The 21,453-nt window shown below is 40.4% G+C and overlaps 1 protein-coding gene across 2 annotated transcripts in view; it reads left to right on the top strand.

Annotated features, from left to right (window-relative positions):
- Positions 1-21,453, top strand: part of phf2 (PHD finger protein 2) — a 130,722-nt gene that overhangs the window by 28,178 nt on the left and 81,091 nt on the right. For both annotated transcript variants that reach the window (XM_080182329.1, XM_080182322.1), the window contains exon 2: positions 17,798-17,883. In XM_080182329.1, the coding sequence (XP_080038455.1) occupies positions 17,798-17,883 (86 nt within the window). The remainder of the gene's footprint in view (positions 1-17,797; positions 17,884-21,453) is intronic.

Genomic DNA, 21,453 nt, shown 5'->3' with positions numbered 1-21,453 from the left:
AGTCACATGTAGGCCAGACCAAGTAAGGATGGCAGATTTCCTTCCCTAAAGAATGTTAGTGAACCAGATGAGTCTTTATGACAAACGACAATGGTTTCATGGTCACCTGGACTTTTAATTCCAAGTTTTTATTGAATTCAAATTTCACCGTCTGCTGGAGTGGGATTTAAACCCTGGTCCCCAGAGCATTACCCTGAGTCTCTAGATTAATAGTCCAGTGACAACACCAGTACACCACCACCTCCCTGATGCAATGCATTGAGTGGTTAGCTAGTTCTGTGCAGTATGGAAATCTTATGTATTCTGTGTTTGTATTTAGTCTTTTCATTCTTAATTCTTATGTCTATCTAGTGAATATCTATTTCACAGTTCATGAGTTTAGACTATACCTTTGGGTTTCAGAATATGACTTGTAGTTTTGAGAATTAAAGTTGTAACTGTAAAAATTGGGGCAAGGTAAACAAGCTTGGATATTATTAAAATATCAGAATAAGGAAGAGATAGAGCTGTAAAGCAGCTTGGAAGAGAAACAATGCACCACTGAACTGAAAACAGAAACTGAAATGACAGTTAGATAGACCTGCACTGTAAGCAGACTAAGAAATTAGCTTCATCATTCGCCATGTGGAATTTCGAATGAGGCTTAATCTCAGTTTGAATTTTGTAAGGGAACAGAAGCTGGACAATTGCATAGTTTGAAACTAGTGGAATAATGTACAGTGGTCCTCAGAGTCTTGTGGCAAAGGAAACAACTGACAGATTTGCTTTCAAGCATTGGAAAAGTAACAAGAATATGGGAAGTAGGCTTCCATAGTCAAAAGATGGTGAATGAAAGTTTTACCTCTAAGAATAGCTGGAGTTGAGGAGAATTAGATAGTTTCTAGAGGACCATAGAATGCTGATGGTTTTTTTCCCTATAGAAGTAAATAACTTTAAGAATATATGACAGAATTCTTGGGGAAGTAAGAAGTAAGCCCAATGGTCTGACCTATATTGGTAGAAGCTCTAGCATTAACTTAATTGCATTTGCTTTGTTTAATTTGTTCTACATTCAGTAAAGTTTGAGTTTTTTTTAACTGAAATCTTGTGGTGTAGTTTGCTTGGCTAAGACAAGGTGTTCCGTGCTACTCTGTTGGTTGCAAAATTATAGATGATTGACTAATAATGACCTGGATATACCTTTGAAGTGCCATAATCTGCAGGATTATGGACCAAGAACTGAAAAATGGGATTAGGCTGGAAAATGATTTATCATCTGGCACAGACTTGATGGGCTGAACGACCTCATCATGTGCTGTAAATTTACTATAGGCAGAACTTTCTTGTCATGCCCGCCAGGGGAATCGTAGCGGGCGGGGGGCAGACCATGCAAAGGTTCATTGACCTCGGACGCGAATTTCTGATCTTGGGGTGTGTCCGGCTAGAAAATCCCGTCCTGCGTTTCTAAAGTTGTGAAAATTCCCCCATTTCATTGTCGCAGATTCTGTGGAATGATTAGTTAGTTGGTAACATTTGGCTAATGTCATTGTAATGTGTGAGTAGTGCCTGCTTACGTTACTTTTAATGGGTAATGCTGAAACTACTGTTGACATCACTTTGAAACACTAGTTGTTCTGCCACTTACTAATTTATGTCTCTCAGCTGCCTTCGCTATAAATCCAGACACTGATCCAAATGCATCCAGTATTTCAGACTTTTATACTTGGTGCCATTAATTAAATGAATTTATTTGCTACCTATTTATGTAATTATTTAATTAATTCAATTTAATTCACAGCCACCTTGCCCTGTTCCTGACAGCCTATTACTCAGTTTATGTCTCCCCTTGTATTTTGGCTCTGTTCTGCTCTCCAGCTCCCCACATCTCTACGTCTGTTCCTGAAATTTCTCATTTGGCTGATCTTCATTTCTCTGGCTCCAACCTAGCCTTTGCTTTGTTGCATAACTCACTTCCCCTTCTCTCCTGCTCACCATGTAATCTTTTGGAGGGTCTGTTGATATTTCACCTGATCCTATTCCTCCTTTAGCTTTCTCTACCGTGGACTGTGACTCCTTCTCCAGCTTTAACCTTGCCTTTGCACCACTGCCCAACCCTGTTGCAGTTCACACTTCTCAATGCCTATCTCTTCTAAATACCATTTAAATTTTTCAGAGCGATATCTTCCCCTCTGCCCCTGTTTTTTTCCATCAGCTTTAGCTTCATCTCTGCTTCTCTTTACCCAGTTTAATTTCTCTACTGTTCAATGCCTATTCCAACCAATTATCCGCCAGTTTCTTTCAATGTCTCACTCTCTATGTCTCACACACACACACACACACACACACACACACACACACACACACACACACACACACACACACACCATGGTCAGAATAGATTTGGAGCAGATCTCGAGGAAAGGAAGGGTCCTTAGTGACGTGGGACAGGGACAGAACAGGACGGGGGTAAATTATGGGAAAGAAAGATGATTCAGTAACCATCGAAACTTATTAGAGATGAGGCATCGATAGGTCATTGCTGGAGCAAGATACACAGATAAATACATTATCAAATGGGATCAACTTAGGTGGGCATTTTGGTCAGTGTGGACCAGATTGGGCCAAAGTGCCGTCGCTTCTATGATTGAGAACTACAGACATAGAGAGGCATCAGTTGAGAAATTGAAGTACAACAGGATTATAGAGGTTCAGAAGGAGAGACAGGCAAAATCTGAAGGAAATTTGACTGAATGTGATGGAGACCTACCACTTCCAATTCTCTTCCCACACCTAGTGGTGCACTATGGCAGTCCTTTGTCTGTTTCCATAGCTAGTAATTCCTGAAACAGGTCACCGATCTGTCACCAAAGGCCTATAGTTTGAGGGGTACCACTGCATATCAAGTGTGGCTGACCAGGAGTCTCTTCTGCTATTACTGCCAGTCATTGGCTTGTTGCAAGGATTTTCAAGCTGACGGTGAACTTGTTTGACTGAGTTATGAATGCACTTTCTTTGGTCATCAAATCCTGAGGTGGGCTCAAACCCTGAGCTTCTGGTTCAGAGGAAGGGAAGCTATCCACTGCGCTACAAGATATCCTGACCCACTACTTAAGTAGTGCTTAATAAATACATGCTGTAACAAATGTCAAGGTAGTTATGAAGATGTAACTTAAAATATGGTCTCTTAAAAATATGGTATCTTAAAAATGGTGACTTTTGGAGTTGTTGTAATAATTCCACATACTTTTATTTTTCTTCCAAGATTTGTATAGGTTTCTCTTAAATTACATGGTAAGAATATTAGAGTACAGATGCTATTAAATGGGAGAGGTATAGTTATCCACATTATTTGACCAAGGAGCCTCTTCCTCTACAGGTGCCATGTTTTACATTGGCTATCATGACTCTCCAATTTTCATGGTCCTTAATAGCAGCCAACATTTTGGGTGTTCTTCTCAAATCTTATATATGTTCTGCTTCTTAAATGGTTGGTATATTTCCTCCTTAGTTTTCCTCTTGCTCCCCCATCTTCAATTTTCCCAGTCACTACCTGATATTCTAATTTTTCTCTCAAGTATTCAAGAATTGTAGTGGGGCTTGGCGATCATCTGAAAAAGTTCTTCTGGTACATCATTTTATTTTAATTGACTTAAAAGCTGTTTGTAGATGGAAGTTCATCTTTTATATAAAGCAGGAAATCCATGCATTTTTAACATTAACTGGATAGACATGTTATTTGTGTGTTTGCTTCTTCAATCTTTTTGAAAGTGGATTGAGAACAGACCTGGTGAGACAATGCCAGACATAAACCGCGAATGGAAACACATAGCAATAGATCCAACTCAGTGATTTTAATCAGTAGAAAGTGCCCTCATTTAATAATACCCAAATAATGAAATGAAACTTTTCCCCACATCATTGGTTATCTTGCTTGACTTAAAGTAACTGTGAACTGTTCTTTTGTGTTCTCGTTTTGACCCTGGCTAAAGCTTTCCTTCACAGTTTTCTATTTTAAACCCTGCCTGTGCCTGTGTGAACATAGAACATTACAGCGCAGAACAGGCCCTTCGGCCCACGATGTTGCGCCGACCAGCTTTTAAAAAAAAACAACACTAACCCACTAATCTAAACCAATCCCATTTCGTCCATAAACCTATCCTGTGTTCAAAGGCAGAAGGAAAGGCTTTCCATAATATTCTGTTAAGAGATGACCCAACGTGGGGCGGGATATTACAGCTGTGCTCATCCCAAAACTGGAAAATCCCAGCCAAGATGGATGACACCACCACCACCAGCTGCCACCCCCCCCCTCCCCAACAATGATTCCTATAGTGGGTGGGGCAGGAAAATTACTGTGGGTGCAAGATGTGGGGAAACAAATTAAAATGTATTGCTTATCATTCACTATCTTGGGGGGAAGCAGCATCATGACTTAGTTTGTTGTTGTATCCCAACACCTTCTGCCTCCTTTTAAAACTAGTGTGAATGCAGCTCTATTTCCCAATCTTTTATCTGTCAGAAAATGATCAAAAAACCTCAAAATATACAATACTCCTCGCCACATATCTGTAGCTGTGTTTCATTGCCTTGGTTTCTCATTGTATATTTGCATGTCTGTGTTTCAGTAGCCAGATGAAAGGGGTTTAATCAAGTTCTGTGCAGTTCCTAATGGGTATTCTTCCCTCCTTCATGCACCTCATACCTTGCATGCAAATCTTGGGAAATAAATTAAGGCATGCTCTGGTATCCGGTTGCGAGAATATCAGAGGAGGATGGGATTTGGCAAGAGGGCTGGTGGACCAGATGCAGATGAACATCTCAAATGTGGGATGCCCCAGGAAATCCCAAGTTGATTTGATTTGATTTATTATTGTCACATGTATTAACATGTAGTGAAAAATATTGTTTCTTGTGCGCTATACAGACAAAACATACCATTCTTTGAGAAGGAAATGAGAGAGTGCAGAATGTAGTGTTACAGTCATAGGTCGGGTGTAGCGAAAGATCAACTTATTTGCAAGGTAAGTCCATTCAAATTCTGACAGCAGCAGGGAAGAAGTTGTTCTTGAGTCAGTTGGTACGTGACCTCAGCCTTTTGTATCATTCTTTCGAAGGAAGGAGGTGAAGGAGAGAATGTCTGGGGTGCGTGGGGTCCTTAATTATGCTGGCTGCTTTGCTGAGGCAGCAGGAAGTGTAGACAGAGTCAGTGGATGGGAGGCTGGTTTGTGTGATGGATTGGGCTACATTCATGACCTTTTGTAGTTCCTTGAACAGAACAGGAGCCATACTAAGCTGTGATTCAACCAGAAAGAATGCTTTCTATGGCGCATCAATAAAAGTTGGTGAGAGTCGTAGCTGACATGCTGAATTTCCTTAGTCTTTTGAGAAGGTAGAGGCATTGATGGGCTTTCTTAACTATAGTGTTGGTGTGGGGGGATCAGGACATGTTGTTGGTGAGCTACAAACGTGAAGCTCTTGACCCTTTCTACTTTGTCCCTGTTGTTGTTGGCCACTCAGCTTGCATAAGGCAGGGTCTGCTGATCATGCATTGGACTTGAATCCATCAAATCAGAGTGCAAGGATAGCATCCTCTATCCCAAGGGATAGTGTAGGAATAAGACATACAGCACAAAACATTCTGTTTTTTGGGTTAGAGGATTAATCTGAGTAAATAATATTGGAAATTGGAAAAGATCATTGGCAGATTGACTATTCTTCCACAGGGGAGGGTTAACTAGATTGTCCTCGAAAGGTTCATTTTAGTTTTGTGTCCAGTGAAGAACTCAGAGTTGGGGGTGGGGGGAGGCAGGGGGAATTTGCTTTTATCTGTTAAAGTAGATGTCTATGTTTTCACTAAAATGTTTCTTTTTTTTATTGATTCACGATTGCATGCTACTATGGTCAGTCACTGAATTCACACAATTTAAATGAGGGAGGCCTTGCTGTTGATGAATAAACTTACTCAATTCTGCAGACCCTGAATGAATGATGACTTCCTCCAGTCATGTCAATGATAATATCTGTAAAATCGGATAGTTTGAGTGGGATTCTCTGGCTTCCTGTGGCGTCTTCCTTGCAGCGGGAGGTGCGCTCCATTAGCTGGTGACAGGATTTTCTGGTCCCACCACTGTCAGTGGGAGCTCCCGGCTACCAAGAAACCCCCTAGCAGGAGTACATAAACAGCTGGAAATTTCTGGCCTTTGTGTCTTGGACGTGTATTGTTACGGTCACGTGAGGAGGGTTAAAAAAGTGACTCCAGCTCAAAGAACATAGAGAGGTGCAGTATAGGGACAGGCCCTTCGGTCCTCCTACCTCTTGCCGATCATGATGCCCTAACTAAACTAAAAAACACCCTCTGCCCTTACTCAGTCTGTATTTCCCTATTCCCTCCCTACTCATGAACCCATCTTAAATGTTGTTAATGTGCCATTTCCACCACCTCCTCTGACAGTGCATTCCAGGCACCCACCACTCTCTGCATGAAAAACTTCTCTCACACAGTTCCCTTAAACTTTCCCCCACTTAGTTTGAACCTGTGCCCCTTGTAATTGACACTTCCATTCTGGGGAAAAAGCCTCTGATTATCCGCCCTGTCTATGCCTCTCATAATTTTGTAGACCTCTATCAGGTCTCCCCTTACCTCTGTCTTTCCAATGAAAACAATCCAATTTTATTCAACCTCTCCTCATAGCCAACACCCTCAACCAGGCAACATCCTGGTGGACCTTCTTCGCATTCTCTGCAAAGCTTCCACATCCTTCTAGTTGTGTGGTGACCAGAACACCACAGAGTCTGACTGTAGCAGGTTTTGTGAAGTTATTAGAAGGACAAAAGTTTTTACTTAATGCCTGCATTTAACTACTTACATACTGACTGCAAATGAATGAGTCTGACTGGCTTTCTTGAGGTTTAAAACAAAAAGTGTTTAGTTTTTACTGAGTTAAAAATCCATCCAGGTGAAGAAGGCAAAATCTTTAAAAAGGTACACCCACGCTTCTCGAAATTTTGCAACACACGCACACGTATGTCCAATTACACTAGGTAGTTAAGCCCTTAGCCAAATTGAATGTCAGTGCTGACTCCAAGTTCATTTAGGTTCCAAGAGTTGAGTTGATGGCTGTGCAACTGCAATGTCCAGAGACAATGGGTGGGACAACTCACTGTTCACAGCTTGCATGCTGTATTAAAGAGATTTCAAGATGATTGCTTCGGTCACGTATCCCCACCTCTCCCATAATGATTTCAGAACGTGTTTCCTTATCTGATATCAAAACTGATGGTGCTTTCATTTCATGACTGTGGGGCATGCTGGGAGGCAGAGGAGGTGGGTGACTAAATTCTGTAATGTTCCAGCCATTAAATCCTGAATGAATTATTAAACATTTTAATGAGACATATCTCCTTATACCATCTGTCTCTGCTGAGGACGTAGTTTTATAGAAATGTAAATGCTATGCCCAGAATATTTCTGTCTGCCCCGCTTGACATACTCAGGTGTGAATTTTCAGATAAGGATGTGCTCGCGTATCTGACTAATTTTCCATATTGGAACTTTCCGGAAACAGATCATTGGCAATATCAGATATCAGGTGACTTGTGGCAACCATCATTAGTCAGTGTATTTTCTTGTCTTTAAAAAGTCCTTTATAGTTTGGTCAGCTGGTGAAATGACAGATTAATATCACTCCTGCACAAGTCACCTCATTGTGACAGTATGTAGTCAGGAGTGGCGCACCATTCTGTATGCAAAAAACAAAGTGCAACTCACACTGGAAGGAATGAAAAAGGTGCACAGTGGAACTTGCAACAATAGTGCCTGGCATGATATGAGGCCAACATTATTCTTTACAATGGTATGTGTTGGACTTGGTCATGTGGAAAAATTGATTTCATTGTGAATTTGTAATCCTTCTTTTGGGACATCCATTTTATATTTACCCAGAAGGGAAAAAAACAGTAAAACAGGGAAATAAAAATACTGGTCTTGTATCCTTTAAAATGGAACACCTGTAAAATGGGGAAATAAGACCAAATGGGTCTGGTATACTTCAAAATGGAAGTCCAAAGATGTGTGGGTTAGGTTGATTGCCCTTAGTGTCCTGGGATGTGTAGGTTGGAGGGATTAGCAGGGTAAATGTGTGGGGGCGGTGCGATAGGTGTGGGGTGGAATTGTTGTTGGTGCAGATGTGATGGGCCAAATGGCCTCTTCTGCACTGTCGGGTTTCTATGGAATACCAGTAAAATGGGAAGATGAAAATACTGATCTGAACTGCTATTTCCTCCTGGATATTATATATCATTAGGCATGTTTTCTGTTATATTGTTCAACAAATCACATTTTGCGCACCTAAAGTAAAGCAGTTGACAACATTGTAACTATCCTGACTGAATTATATCAATACAGACTCATGAAATTCTACCAAAATTAAAACCCAACCCGTCAACATATCTGCTGATCATTTTCTCGGTAAATGTAATTTCTGATATTCAAAATGAGATTTGTAATATGGTAGAAATGAAAGATTAATGTGTAAATTGTTGTGAAATATGAAACATGTTGAATTTTTGGGAGCTTTGGCTACAGTCACTAGCCTTTTGATCTGGACGCACCATTATCCATTCAAATTTTGGAGTTAATGTTCTTCTCACAGTTACGATTTGTCAGCTGAAACCTATGATTGCAGCTCCTAGAATACTGCAATCTGAGTGTGGCGAATATCCCAACATGCATCTGTATGATTCTGTTCAGCTGCCCTGTCTAACAGGATAATTACAGGATGGTGTTGGTTCTGTTTTGTAATGCATTCAGGGTGGTTGTGCCAGCTGCATTCCATTTATTTATACTTTCCTTAGAACTGCAAAACAAACAGCCAAATAAGAAGTGTAAGCTCTGGAACAACTGTTATAGAATCATAGAATCATAGAATCCGACAGTGCAGAAAGAGGCAGTTCGGCCCATCGCGTCCGCACCAACCACAATCCCACCCAGACTCTATCCCTTTAACCTGATGCATTTATCCTAGCTAGTTCCCCTGACACTAAGGGACAATTTAGCATGACCAATCCAACTATCCTACACATCCTTGGACTGTGGGAGGAAACAAGAGCTCCCGGAGGAAACCCAAAGTTTGCTATTTCTACCGACTGCTTATGCTGCATACAATCTAACAGATTATTAATTTCAAGAAATGAATCTTATTTTTGACCAGTTTTCTTCACTGTAGCCATCAGTGTCTGCCATGAACTTTCCAATGGGATGAAAAAGATAGTGTACCATACTCTGACAGGGCAGTGACAGAGCTGTTATTTTCCCTGGGTAAGGAATCTAGAATATGAAGACCCAGAGAAGGGGTAGCTTGCTTAGTTTATTCAGGTTTGGAGAAAATTTCTGAATTAAAATCTTGAATTTAACTGTTTTTCGAAGCAATACCTTTTATTGACAGTCCAAAGATGTGTGGGTTAGGTGGATTGACCATGCTAAATTGTCCCTAGTATCCAAAGATGTGTGGGTTAGGTGGATTGGCCTTACTAAATTGCCCCTTAGTATCCAAAAATGTGCAGGTTAGGTGCATTGGCAATGCTAAATTGTTCCTTAGTGTCCAAAGATATGCAGGTTAGATGCATTGGGAATGCTGAATTGCTCCTTAATATCCAAAGATGTGCAGGTCAGGTGGATTGGCTGTGCTAAATTACCATTTAGTGTCCAAAGATGTGCAGGTTAGGTGGATTGGCTGTGCTAAATTACCATTTAGTGTCCAAAGATGTGCAGGTTAGGTGGATTGGCCATGCTGAATTGACCCTTAGTTTCCAAAGATATGTAGATTAGGGGGATTAGCAGGATAAATGTGTGAGGTTGTGAGGATAGGACAGGGGGTGGGCTTGGGTAAAATGATGCTCTGACAGAGAGTTGATGTAGACTTGATGGGCTGAATGGCCTCCTCCTGCTTGGCAGGAATTCTATGATGTTCTGATACTGTTGCAGAGAAATGTACTGCTTTTTAACCATCGTAAATGTAATATTCATACACGAAACACATGGGCAGCAATAGTAAAACGGTCCCATCTGTGTCACAGACGGAGATTAGCTTATGTGCTGCTTATGTTGTATGACAAGAACAGTTTATATATTTATCTGTTTACAGTGGGTGAAGAAAATGTTATTCAATTTAAAGCAACTGATCAAAAATATTTAGTACATTATCTGTGTGGTGATTCCTTAAAACTTCTCTAGATACTTTTATTGGAGTTATGCATTTTGCATCCATTTTCCTACCCCAGCAGTGAAATCTCTGACTTATTGAGAACCTTACTACAAGAAACTTGCTAATACAACGAAAAGGTTGATTGATAAAGCTAGTACATTAGTTTGTAGAAACTAGAAGCAGGAGTAGGCCATTCGGCCTTTCGAACCTGTTCTGCCATTATGATCATGGTTGGTCATCAAACTCAATATCCTGATCCCCCCCACATCCTTCGATCCCTTTCACCCCAAGAACTATAGAAACATCAGCTTATACTTTGCTACTTTATTAGCTCAACCATGTGTTGGGAATACTGCAACCATTTCTCAGTTCATATAATTTTTTGAATGGTATCGTCATGGCATTTTAACAGTTTGTAGGTTGCTGTTGGGAACCAACACTGATGAGGAAAAATCACTATATAACTTAAAGTACTGCATTATTCAAAATGTATGTTAGCTCAGAAAGGGAAACTCAAGTAAAGGTTACATTATAATTACTTTACCTCGAGAAATGTTTAGTACATTTTGGAGTTGATCCTTCTGACCCTCTGGGTAGCCAGTTCTAATGTCAGAGTGAATAGTAGAAGAGATGCTGTTCAATCCAGTTGTGGGCCTCAGTAAGGATGAAATGCATTGTGACTGACTGTTATTCAACGTGATAGCCTTAGGCCCGAGATATTTAAATTAAAACTGGTGGACTCATAAAAGCCATCATAAAACCATAGAATCCCTACAGTGCAGAAGGAGGCCATTCGGCCCATTGAGTCTGCACCAACTTTCTGAAAGAGCATCCCCCCTTCCCCTGCCTTCCTAGCCCTATCCCTGTAACTCTGCCCACTATGGTTACTATGCTGATCCACCAAACCTACACACCTTTGGACACTAAAGGCCAACAATTTGGCATGGACAATCCACTTAACCTGTGGGAGGAAAGTGGAGCACCCAGAGGAAACCCACACAGACATGGGGAGAACGTGCAAATTCCACACAGATACGCAAGGTTGGAATCAAACCTGAGGTCCCTGGCACTGAGAGGCAGCTATGCTAACCATTGTCACCTTTGGCAGGCATGGTCTTGACAAAATGATCTTGAAATTCAGGCAGCCATTTCTAACTTTTTATATTTATTATTCACTGGTTGTGGCCCATGAAGCCAAAATACTTGGATGCTGTTAGAGATATCATGCAAGTATACTTAAAATTAAAAAAAGTTTATCTTTCACATTTCTGTTGCAAAGCCTATGGGTCTCAACAATATTCCAGCTGGACTGCTGGTAACTTATGCTCAACAATAGCCCTGCCTCTGGCCAAGTTACAACTTTAGGACCTACTGGACTAAATGGAAAATTGCCCAGCTATGTCCTGTTTATCAGAAGTAGGAAAAATCCAGTTTAGTCAATTACTGCACCATCCATATACTCTCAATCCTCAGCAAAGAACTATCAAACTGCATATACCCAGCAATAACCTCACCAATGTCAAGTTTGGGTCAAGGGGCACCTGATATTACAAAGAACAAAGAACAACCCAGCACGGGAAACAGGCCCTTCGGCTCAACGAGTCCGCGCTGCCGCATCCTCCTACACCTGCCCTGCCCTGCGTGTCTGCGAGTGGAACCCCTAACTTAGCCAGATTCAGGGGAGAATAGTGTCAATTTGGTAAAACCAATCAGCCTAAGAGCACATCTTTGGGGTGTGGGAGGAAACCGGAGCGCCCGGAGGAAACCCACGCAACCACAGGGAGAATGCGCAAACTCCCACAGACACAGGCCCAAATCCATGTATCTGCACAGCTAGCAGTGCTAGTCACTGAGCTATTGCTGCGCCCGTCTACCGGTCCAGGATCAAGCACACACACCGACACGAAGTACTAGGCCACTCCCGGAACCTCCAAGAGCAGCCCACGCACAACCCACCGTGTGCATGCCCCTTGTTTGACAACAAGGTGGACCTCCACCTGCGGAATAAAAAGACAAAAACGTTAACATATAAGTCTGCATTTCCGGTGTCTCCTGAGGCTCTGACCCTATTTAATACCCCCTACTATATTATACCTTAAAATAATGTTTATTTATTAGTGTCACAAGTAGGCTCACATTAACACTGCAACAAAGTTACTGTAAAAGTCCCCTAGTTGCCACAGTCGGGCGCCTGTTCGGGTACACTGAGGGAGATGTGGCATGGCCAATGCACCTAACCAGCACATCTTTCGGACTGTGGGAGGAGAAATTGGGGCACCCAGAGGCCATGCAGACACGGGGAGAACATACAAACTACAAACAGACAGTGGCCCAAGCCAGGGAATCGAGCCCAGGCCCCTGATACTGTGAGGCAGCAGTGCATGCCACTGTGCCACCCATACTTTGTTACACCCTTAGTGTGAACAGGGGCATAGGAGCTGAATTCTTGATTTGAAAGTGATGGCCCTTGACATCAAGGCAGCGTTTGATTCAGTGTGCTGTTGAGGAGCCCCAACGAAATTTAAGTCACTAGGGATCAGGAAAATCTCTCCACTGGCTGGAGTCAAATTTAGAAAAAGGAAGATTGTTGTCGATGTATGAGGCTATTCGTTTCAGTCCCTCCGGCATCAACATATTGCTGAATTCTCCAGTGGCGGTATTCTGGGCTTCAACACTGACTAGAAATTTAACTGGACCAGTGCTGTAACAGCTCTGACGAAGGGTCATCTAGACTTGAAACGTTGGCTCTATTCTCTCCCCACAGATGCTGTCAGACCTGCTGAGATTTTCCAGCATTTTCTGTTTTTGTGTGTGATGGAATACATTCCATGTGTGCAGCCCCAACAATACTGTAAGAAGCTTTACACCATCCAGGACAAGGCATCCTCTGGACTGGGGCCCTATTCAAAACCTCAAACATTCACTTCCTTCACTACCAATGCACAACGGCAGCAATATGTACCACTTACAAGATGTACAGCAATAGCACATCAAGGCTTGCACAATGCCGGAGCAAGAGTTAATTGAGAATTTCAACGCCAGCTTTTCAAATTTACACACCATCTTGACTTGTTGCATATCATCGCTTCTTCACTGTCACTTGATCAAGATTCTGAAACTCCGTCCCTAATGACGTTGGGAGTATCTGCAGTGCACAGTATGTTGTGGTTGATGAAGGTGGCTCACCATCATCTTCTCGAGAGTATTAGAGATGAGCAATAAATGTTAACCTTGCCATTGTCCGACATATGAAAAAAATGTTAAGTTTACCCATTTTTAATTCCTGCTGTTTATGCATATGCTGATTTCTCAGGCTTTAAAAAGCATTGCAAGTGCAGGTTTTGAATGTGAGCTCAGTGCTCCCACAAGTATGTGTACTTTTTGAATTAGGCTTTTAAAAATAAAAAAATCTAAGCAATGAATTAAAAAGTTGTCTAAATATTTGGTAACAAGACGTGCAGGTATTTGTGATTGTGTTTTTCCATTAAGTACGTTCGAGATTACATGAAATTTTTTTTTGTGGGGGCACATAATAAATAAACTTCTAAAGTCACTACTGTTTATTGGCAATTATTGTCTTGGGTGAGACAGCATGAGGCAATCCTCCAATCTGTTGCAAAAATAGCCAGTTGTTCTAAAAAGAGATCTAAAAGGAAGTAATTGTGCCTGTTTAATTAGAATCCACAGTAAGGCCCATGTCTAAAACATTAAGTAAGTATTTCTTATTGTCATGTTGTCAAAAAATATTTTTACAGGCCAGAAAAAACAATTTAAAATAAAGTAAAAGTTTATTTATTAGTCACAAGTAAGGTTACATTAGACCTGCAATGAAGTTACTGAAATTCCCCTAAAACTCCCCAATTTCGGTAGTTTCTGAAGGCTAAAGACTAACATCTTGAGTAGGATTTTAGTTTCCTTATTAGTGTCCCTGAAGTCTTTACATGACATTGTTTTACAGCGCCAGAGGAAGCCATTCAGTCCATCATGAGTGTGCTAGCTTTCTGACAGAACTGCCGATTCCCTGGCACCTTTTAGAATATTTTCAAATATCTTTCTACTTCCCTTTGAGAAGAAATTTGGATTCTGTTTCTCATGTTCTTTTGGAATGAAATTACAATTACCTTCTGAGTTGAAGAATTTCTATTAGCGTCTTCTGTTATCTTTTTTGACGATCTTAAATTTGTGACCTCTGCTTACTGACTCACCAACCACTGACATTAGTTCTTCTCTCTTTATCTTATCAAAGCCCATCATAATTATTAATCACATTATCAGCTCTCATTTTCGCCTTCTCCATTCTTATGAAAAGAGCTCCGATTTTAAGTTTCTCCTGATGTTTAAGTGCCCAATCTTAGTGACATGCTTTAGAACATAAGAACATAAGAAATAGGAGCAGGAGTAGGCCATCTAGCCCTTCGAGCCTGCCCCGCCATTCAATAAGATCATGGCTGATCTGTCGTGGATCAGTTCCACTTTCCCGCCCTCTCCCCATAACCCTTAATCCCCTCTCTTATCAAAAACCACCATGTCCTTAATATCCTTTCTAAAGTGGGGAACCCACAATCGGACATGATATTCTAACTGTGGTTGACCCATTGATATATGTTTAGAATTACTTCTGCATTTCTGTTTTCTCTGCCTCTGTAGGACTTGCAATACTATGTCTTTTTTTATTTCAGTTTTTTTCAACTTTTTGCCACATTTTTGAAGTTATTATTTAAACTCCAAGCCTATCTACTTCTACTTTTCCTTTTAAGTTGTACATACTTTGTTAACTAATGGAACGGCTAATTGGAGAGCCAGTAAGCTTCATCTTGTCGAGAGTGTAATTGAATTCATAACTGGAAAGAAGCCTGTCTTTTTCCAGTTCCATTCCGAAATTTCAGTTGTTAGTCTTGTTGAATTAGTTTCATCTGTAAATATTTGTAAGGTTTGCAAAATCCCACGTTCATTTCTGTGGGCAGAAAGGACAGTTTTTTTCCTCTCGATCACTTCTGGAAGCTTTGAATTTAGCATGGCAGCTCCAGTCATGCATTTCTTCTTGAAATCTTAAAAATTGTATAACTAAATGCACTGCTTGCTGAAACTGTAGACCAAGAATCTTTAATTCCTCGTCTGTGCTGATATCAGGCACACTTGGAGCAGCAATGTAAACGCATTAACAGGAAAAGAGAATTACCTGTTTTTCTCTTAACTGATAATGGGTTAATAATTTTTGTTTGGCACATGCATAAAATTGTACTTGCTGTTTGGGCTCACATATATGTGAAGATTTCTGGCTCACCGGCATTGGTTTATAGAATTTTTCTAATGAGTACCTATCTCAGGAAGAGCACTGGTTTGAGTCCTGGTTAGGGTTGAGAGCGATGACAATTTTAACCAGAGTAGTGGACGTTAAAATTGACTTTTGCAATTCTGGATTAGAGAGCAGGAAACCAGTCAGGATTCCCACTTCTGATCAGCATTGGATTAATGCACACGTGAGCATTGGGTAAGGGAAGAATTGAGCTGGTTGTGATAATTGTAATGGGTGAATGGCAGTGAATATTAGTAAGCTAATGTGCATGCATGAGTTATGGATTCCTAGATGATGCAATAGTGGTTGACAAGGTATCAAATTTCGGAGGGGCGGGGGGAAGCAAGCATTGAAGGATTCTAAAAAAGAAGAAACAGCTGCTTGAGTACGTTATTGTGGAATTTTTGTTACAGAGGGCATAATGTCTTCAGCAGGCTTTGAGTAATTGGAGCCGGAAAAGAAAAATAAATCAGTTCATTTGAATTTGAGATGGTATTGGTCTACATTTTAATAGTAGCTAAAATTCTGGGCATCACACTTTCCTGAATATTTGGAATAATAACAACCCCTCTTAGTCCAAACTAGGTCAGAATTCTTAATACCCACTAGATGTTTCAAACTAAATGTTTGCCCTTATTAGCTTATCTCTGAGACGACATTATATTTGTTTGGAATTGATTTATTATTGTTGCATATATTGGGATACAGTGAAAGAAGTTTAAAATTTATTTATTAATCACAAGTCAGCTTACTTTAACAGTGCAATGAAGTGACTGAAAAGTATTTGTTTCTTGTGTGCTATATAGACAAAGCGTACCATTTGTCAAGTTCATAGGGGAGAAGGAAAGGAGAGCGTGCAGAATGTAATGTTACTGTCACAGCTAGAGTGTAGAGAAAGATAAACCTAATCTAAAGTAGGGCTGTTCAAAAGTTGGCAGTAGGAAAGATACTGTTCTTGGGTTGGTTGGTACATGATCTCAGACTTTTGTATCTTTTACTTAACAGAAGAAGGTGGAAGAGAGCTTAAAGGGGTGTGCGGGGTCCTTGATTATGTTAACTGCTTTTCCAATGCAGCGGAAAGTGTAGACAGAGTCAATAGGTGGGAGACTGGTTTGAGTAACGGACTGGACTTCGTTCATGACCCTTTGTAGTTTCTTGCGGCCTTGGTCAGGACGGGAGCTATAATCAAGCTGTAATACATTGGAAAGGATGCTTTGTATAGTTCATCTGTAAAATTCCGCAAAGATCACCTGGAAACGTACCCTTTTGACCTTGAATCCAGCATCTTTGAATCCGAATCTGGCATTGCTTAAATTGGGACAGTCTCCATTTCAAACCTTTGATTTGATTTGTTGTAGATTTCTTGATGGGGGAAGACTGGCATTCCAGTGACTCCTTTGTTAGGTAGTGGTGAAGACGTGTTGAATTTCGTGATGTATGTTATCTATCTTATCAGGCATGATAACATCATCATGCTGCTCTTTCTAAATTTATCAGGGAAGGTGACATCTCCATTCAATTACAGTTAAACTATTCATCCCTATTGTCAATGGGCTGGGGATGTTCGGAAACCTGAATGGAATCTTGTGGATTTAAGAAGGCCTATTTGCTGGTGAAAGTCATGGTGGACATGCCAAATTTCCTTAGCCTCCTGGGAAAGTAGAGGCACTGGATAACATTGAATACCTTATTTTTTGCATTTTTCTTTTTCAATAATTCCTAAAGAATTTTGTTCGTACTAGTTAGAATGGCAATAACATTTCATTGTTTAATATTAAAATAGTGAATGGCATGGCTATTCCTCTTCTCTATTCCAATGCTTAACAAACACTGTGTGGCAAATTGAGAGATGAAACAATGGGCATCTTTTCCAAAAGAGATAAGATTAATGGAATGTTAATTGGGTGGGCCCTGTAAGTGGTGGATGATCCATTTCAGGATGAAAAATTTATGCCCACTATCACCTAGGACTTGGTATCATTTTGCCTACATCTAAATGCATCATGATCTGTAGCTGACTCTTTCAATAAATATGAAATTGTGAAAATAGTAGTGAACCTTTAGCAGTGGGTTGGGATGGAGCATGTGGGTGGGTCAAGGGGAAAAAATCTTAAGATATTTAATTTTTTTCCAGGTATTTTTATGATATTAAAAAACTTTGAATCTGTTGTTAATTTATCTTAGTTAAAAATATTGCTTCATGAATGTTAAATACATGAAAAGTTACAAACAGTAAGCCATTCATAGACAACTAGTTGTTTCAGAATAAATGCAGCTTCTCATAAATGTAACACATCTTTTATATTTGAAATGATTACAGCTGTGTTGGCGTGGAAGAGGATGAGGCACCAGACATTGATATCTATCACTGTCCAAATTGTGAGAAAACTCATGGCCAGTCTACCAGTAAGTTGTTACTCAATTTGATTTTGTTAGATGACGAAAGAGAAATCAACAAAGATATTCTCTTATGTTCATGGGTTGTGCCATTTTACTTTTAAAAACAATGTTTACTACTTGCTGTGTCTAACTTTTCATCAGCCTGAAACATATGTTTTGAAAAGTTAATCTTGTAAATAATTTGTTTGCTTTGTCTCAATAAAGTTTTTGTATGGCATTGGTGGCTTGATTTTCAATGAAGGGATGCCAGAGACCCTTGAATAGTTGGTTCCCTTGATATAATGCTGCAAACACTTAGGGCAGAATTTACCCATCTCGCCTGCCATGGGAATCGTGGTGGGCGGGATATGGACAATGCAAAGGTCCATTACCCTCAGGCAGGATTTTCTTGCCTTGGGGCGAGCATGGCCGGAAAGTCCAGCCCTTAAAATGAGATTCTGTCACCGATGGATTCCAAAACTCCCAATTTCATTCTTTTGATCTGATACTAATATGGAAATATGTTACCATTAATATGCTTAATTTCTCCTTTATTTTTGTCTTTGGTGTCCAAGTTCCTATGAAGTCAATCACTGTTTCTGATCTCTATTGCTAACTTTGGCACAAGCCACACCTCCATTCCTTTGAGTCCAGAGGGGTGCAAAGTCGAGCATATATGGTGCACAATTAACTAGTCACTCACTGACTACATCAAGCTTTTATAATACTTGCTATCCTCAGCCAGTGTGATATGGGAGTTTGGTTGTGTTATCCCCATCAAGGAGACCAGGGATTGAATCTGGGACCCATTCAGAGTCACTGTAAAAAGAGTGTGATATTTCACAGTATAAACTTGAACTGTAATAGAAACATCATAGGATAATTTCAAACCTAGAATCTTAACAGATTGCTGTATTATACAGCTGAGAGACATGGGAAAATACAGAATTACAAAAAACTCAGCACTTCATCTGGCTAGCCTCAAAAATCTTGTTCTTTTCTTTTTGTCCCTTCACCAGGAAAATTGTTATGTGAAATCTGTCCTACTCACTGCAGCAGGTTTGAAAATCCAAACTGGAAAACTCTGTGATTTCCCCATGGGCTCTCCCACACTGGAATGTCATATTTACAAAAGAGAAGTGAATTTTGGATCCCTGAACTGTCAAAGTCTTTTAAATGGAAATTGTCTATGAGGTGGCTTCAGTTGACTGTTGCTTTTGACTAGCTATGTCTTTAGAATTCCTATTGCTTGAACACAAAGGAAAAGATCTAACATTTAATTTTGGGGTTGGAATAAAGATTCTAAGATGTATAGAATTCTTGAGGAGACCTCACATCTGATGAAGATTTTAAATACAATTCCATTGTTAAAAATGCTATATTTGTAATAGTTATGCCTAAGCTTGAAGGAAGATTTATTGTACTCTTGACATTTCTGCAAAGATCACTTGGAAACCTACCCTTTTGACCTTGAATCCAGCATCTTTGAATCCGAATCTGGCATTGCTTAAATTGGGACAGTCTCCATTTCAAACCTTTGATTTGATTTGTTGTAGATTTCTTGATGGGGGAAAGACTGGCATTCCAGTGACTCCTTTGTTAGGTAGCGGTGAAGACGTGTTGAATTTCGTGATGTATGTCATCTATCTTATCAGGCATGATAACATCATCATGCTGCTCTTTCTAAATTTATCAGGGAAGGTGACATCTCCATTCAATTACAGTTAAACTATTCATCCCTATTGTCAATGGGCTGGGGATGTTCGGAAACCTGAATGGAATCTTGTGGATTTAAGAAGGCCTATTTGCTGGTGTAAATATTGACATAAAAGTTGAATTTCTGAGATTTTTTTTAGGCAAAATGTTAAGGGGTCGACTTTTACATGGGTAAGTAATGTTTTTGAGTGGCTTATTTTCAATTACCCATGCTCATGGCTCAGCAGGAAACTGGGCTTGGTTTTAAGCCTCTCAGTGTCAGACACACACGGTTTGCAAGGAAGTGGATTGGCGCAGGAAGCATGCCGAAAAAAGCAAGTTTCATTAATCCCTTTTCTTATCTATGGGGCCATAGGACTGTTCATGACAGCTCAGTGAGCCGAGTTCCTGTTCTAGGAAAGTTTAATTCACCTGCAATATGTGCAGTCCCCACGCACAGTGTGTTCCAGTCTTACCCCCGACCTTTCATTGAGAAATTAAACTTTCACTAAAGTTCCCCGAGATCTCAGCACTCTGTGATCAAGCACTGATGCAGAAAAATCAGAAAACTCTTGCTTCAAATTCTTGCCTCCACTGTGTTAGCCTGAACACAGAATGGGGCAGTGAGCTGAGTTGGAGTTTCCTTGGAAAGTCGAGGGTTGACGCTTGCATGAGATGTATTGAAAAATTAGATTATTTTGGCCAAAGGTTGGGATTTATTTTACATGAGATTGACTATTTCTTGAGTATAAACAATACGACGTATCACAAATGTCACTCTGGTATTCAGCAAAGACAAGCTTTGAATAAACCTATTACATTAATTGAAAAGGACCTGTTCGTTGGTAAAGTGTAGTACGCCATTATTTGTAGTAGAGGGTAACAATTCTGGTTTAAAGACCTATTAACATGATAAGGATGGCGTGTGTGACAATGTATATTTTTTGATTTGATTTATTATCGTCACGTATGAATATACAATGAAAAGTATTGTTTCTTGCACAATGTACAAACAAAGCATACTATACATAGAGAAGGAAAGAGAGACTGACAAATGTAATGTTGCAGTCATAGCTAGGGTGTAAAAAAAATTAACCTAATGCAAGGCAAATCCATTCAAAAGTCTGATGGCAGCAGGGAAGAAGCTGTTCTTGTGTCGGTGTGACCTCAGACTTTAGTATCTTCTTCCCAATGGAAGAAGGTGAAAGAGAGTATGCCCAGGGTGTCTGGGGTCCTTAATTATGCTGGCTGCTTTTCCGAGGCAGTGGGAAGTGTGGGAAGCTGGTTTGAGTGATAGACCGAGCTTTATTCATGATCCTTTGTAATTTCTTGCTGTCTTGGGCAAAGCAGGAGCCATACCAAACTGTGATACAACCAAAAAGAATGCTTTCTATGGTGCTTCTGTAAAAGTTGGTGAGAGTCGTAGTGGACATGTCAAATTTCCTTAGCCTCCTGAGAAAGTAAAGCCGTTGGTGGGCTTTCTTAACTATACTGTCGGCATGGAGGGACCAGGCCAGGTTGTTGGTGATCTGGACACCTAAAAACTTGAAACTCTCAACCATTTCTACTTCATCCCCATTGATGTAGTCAGGGACATGGTCTCCACTACGCTTCCTGAATTCGATGACTATCTCCTTCGTTTTGTTGACATTGAGGGAGAGATTATTATCGTCACACCAGTTCATCAAATTGTATTATTTTCCTGTACTCCATCTCATCATTGTTTGAGATCCGACCCACTACAGTGTTGTCATCAGCAAACTTGAAAATCAAGTTGGAGGGGAATTTGGCCACACAGTCAGAGGTGTGTAAAGAGTTGGGATGTTAACCAATGGGATATTGTTGAGACACATAGCCTTTGTAGTCAGGGGCTGAGGACGCAGCTTTGTGGGGCACCGGCAT

This window comes from Carcharhinus amblyrhynchos, chromosome 3, assembly GCF_965287045.1.
Source record: "Carcharhinus amblyrhynchos chromosome 3, sCarAmb.v2.hapA, whole genome shotgun sequence".
Lineage (NCBI taxonomy): Eukaryota > Metazoa > Chordata > Chondrichthyes > Carcharhiniformes > Carcharhinidae > Carcharhinus > Carcharhinus amblyrhynchos.
Note: the sequence above shows the minus strand (reverse complement) of the source record. Positions and strands in the feature narration are given on the sequence as shown.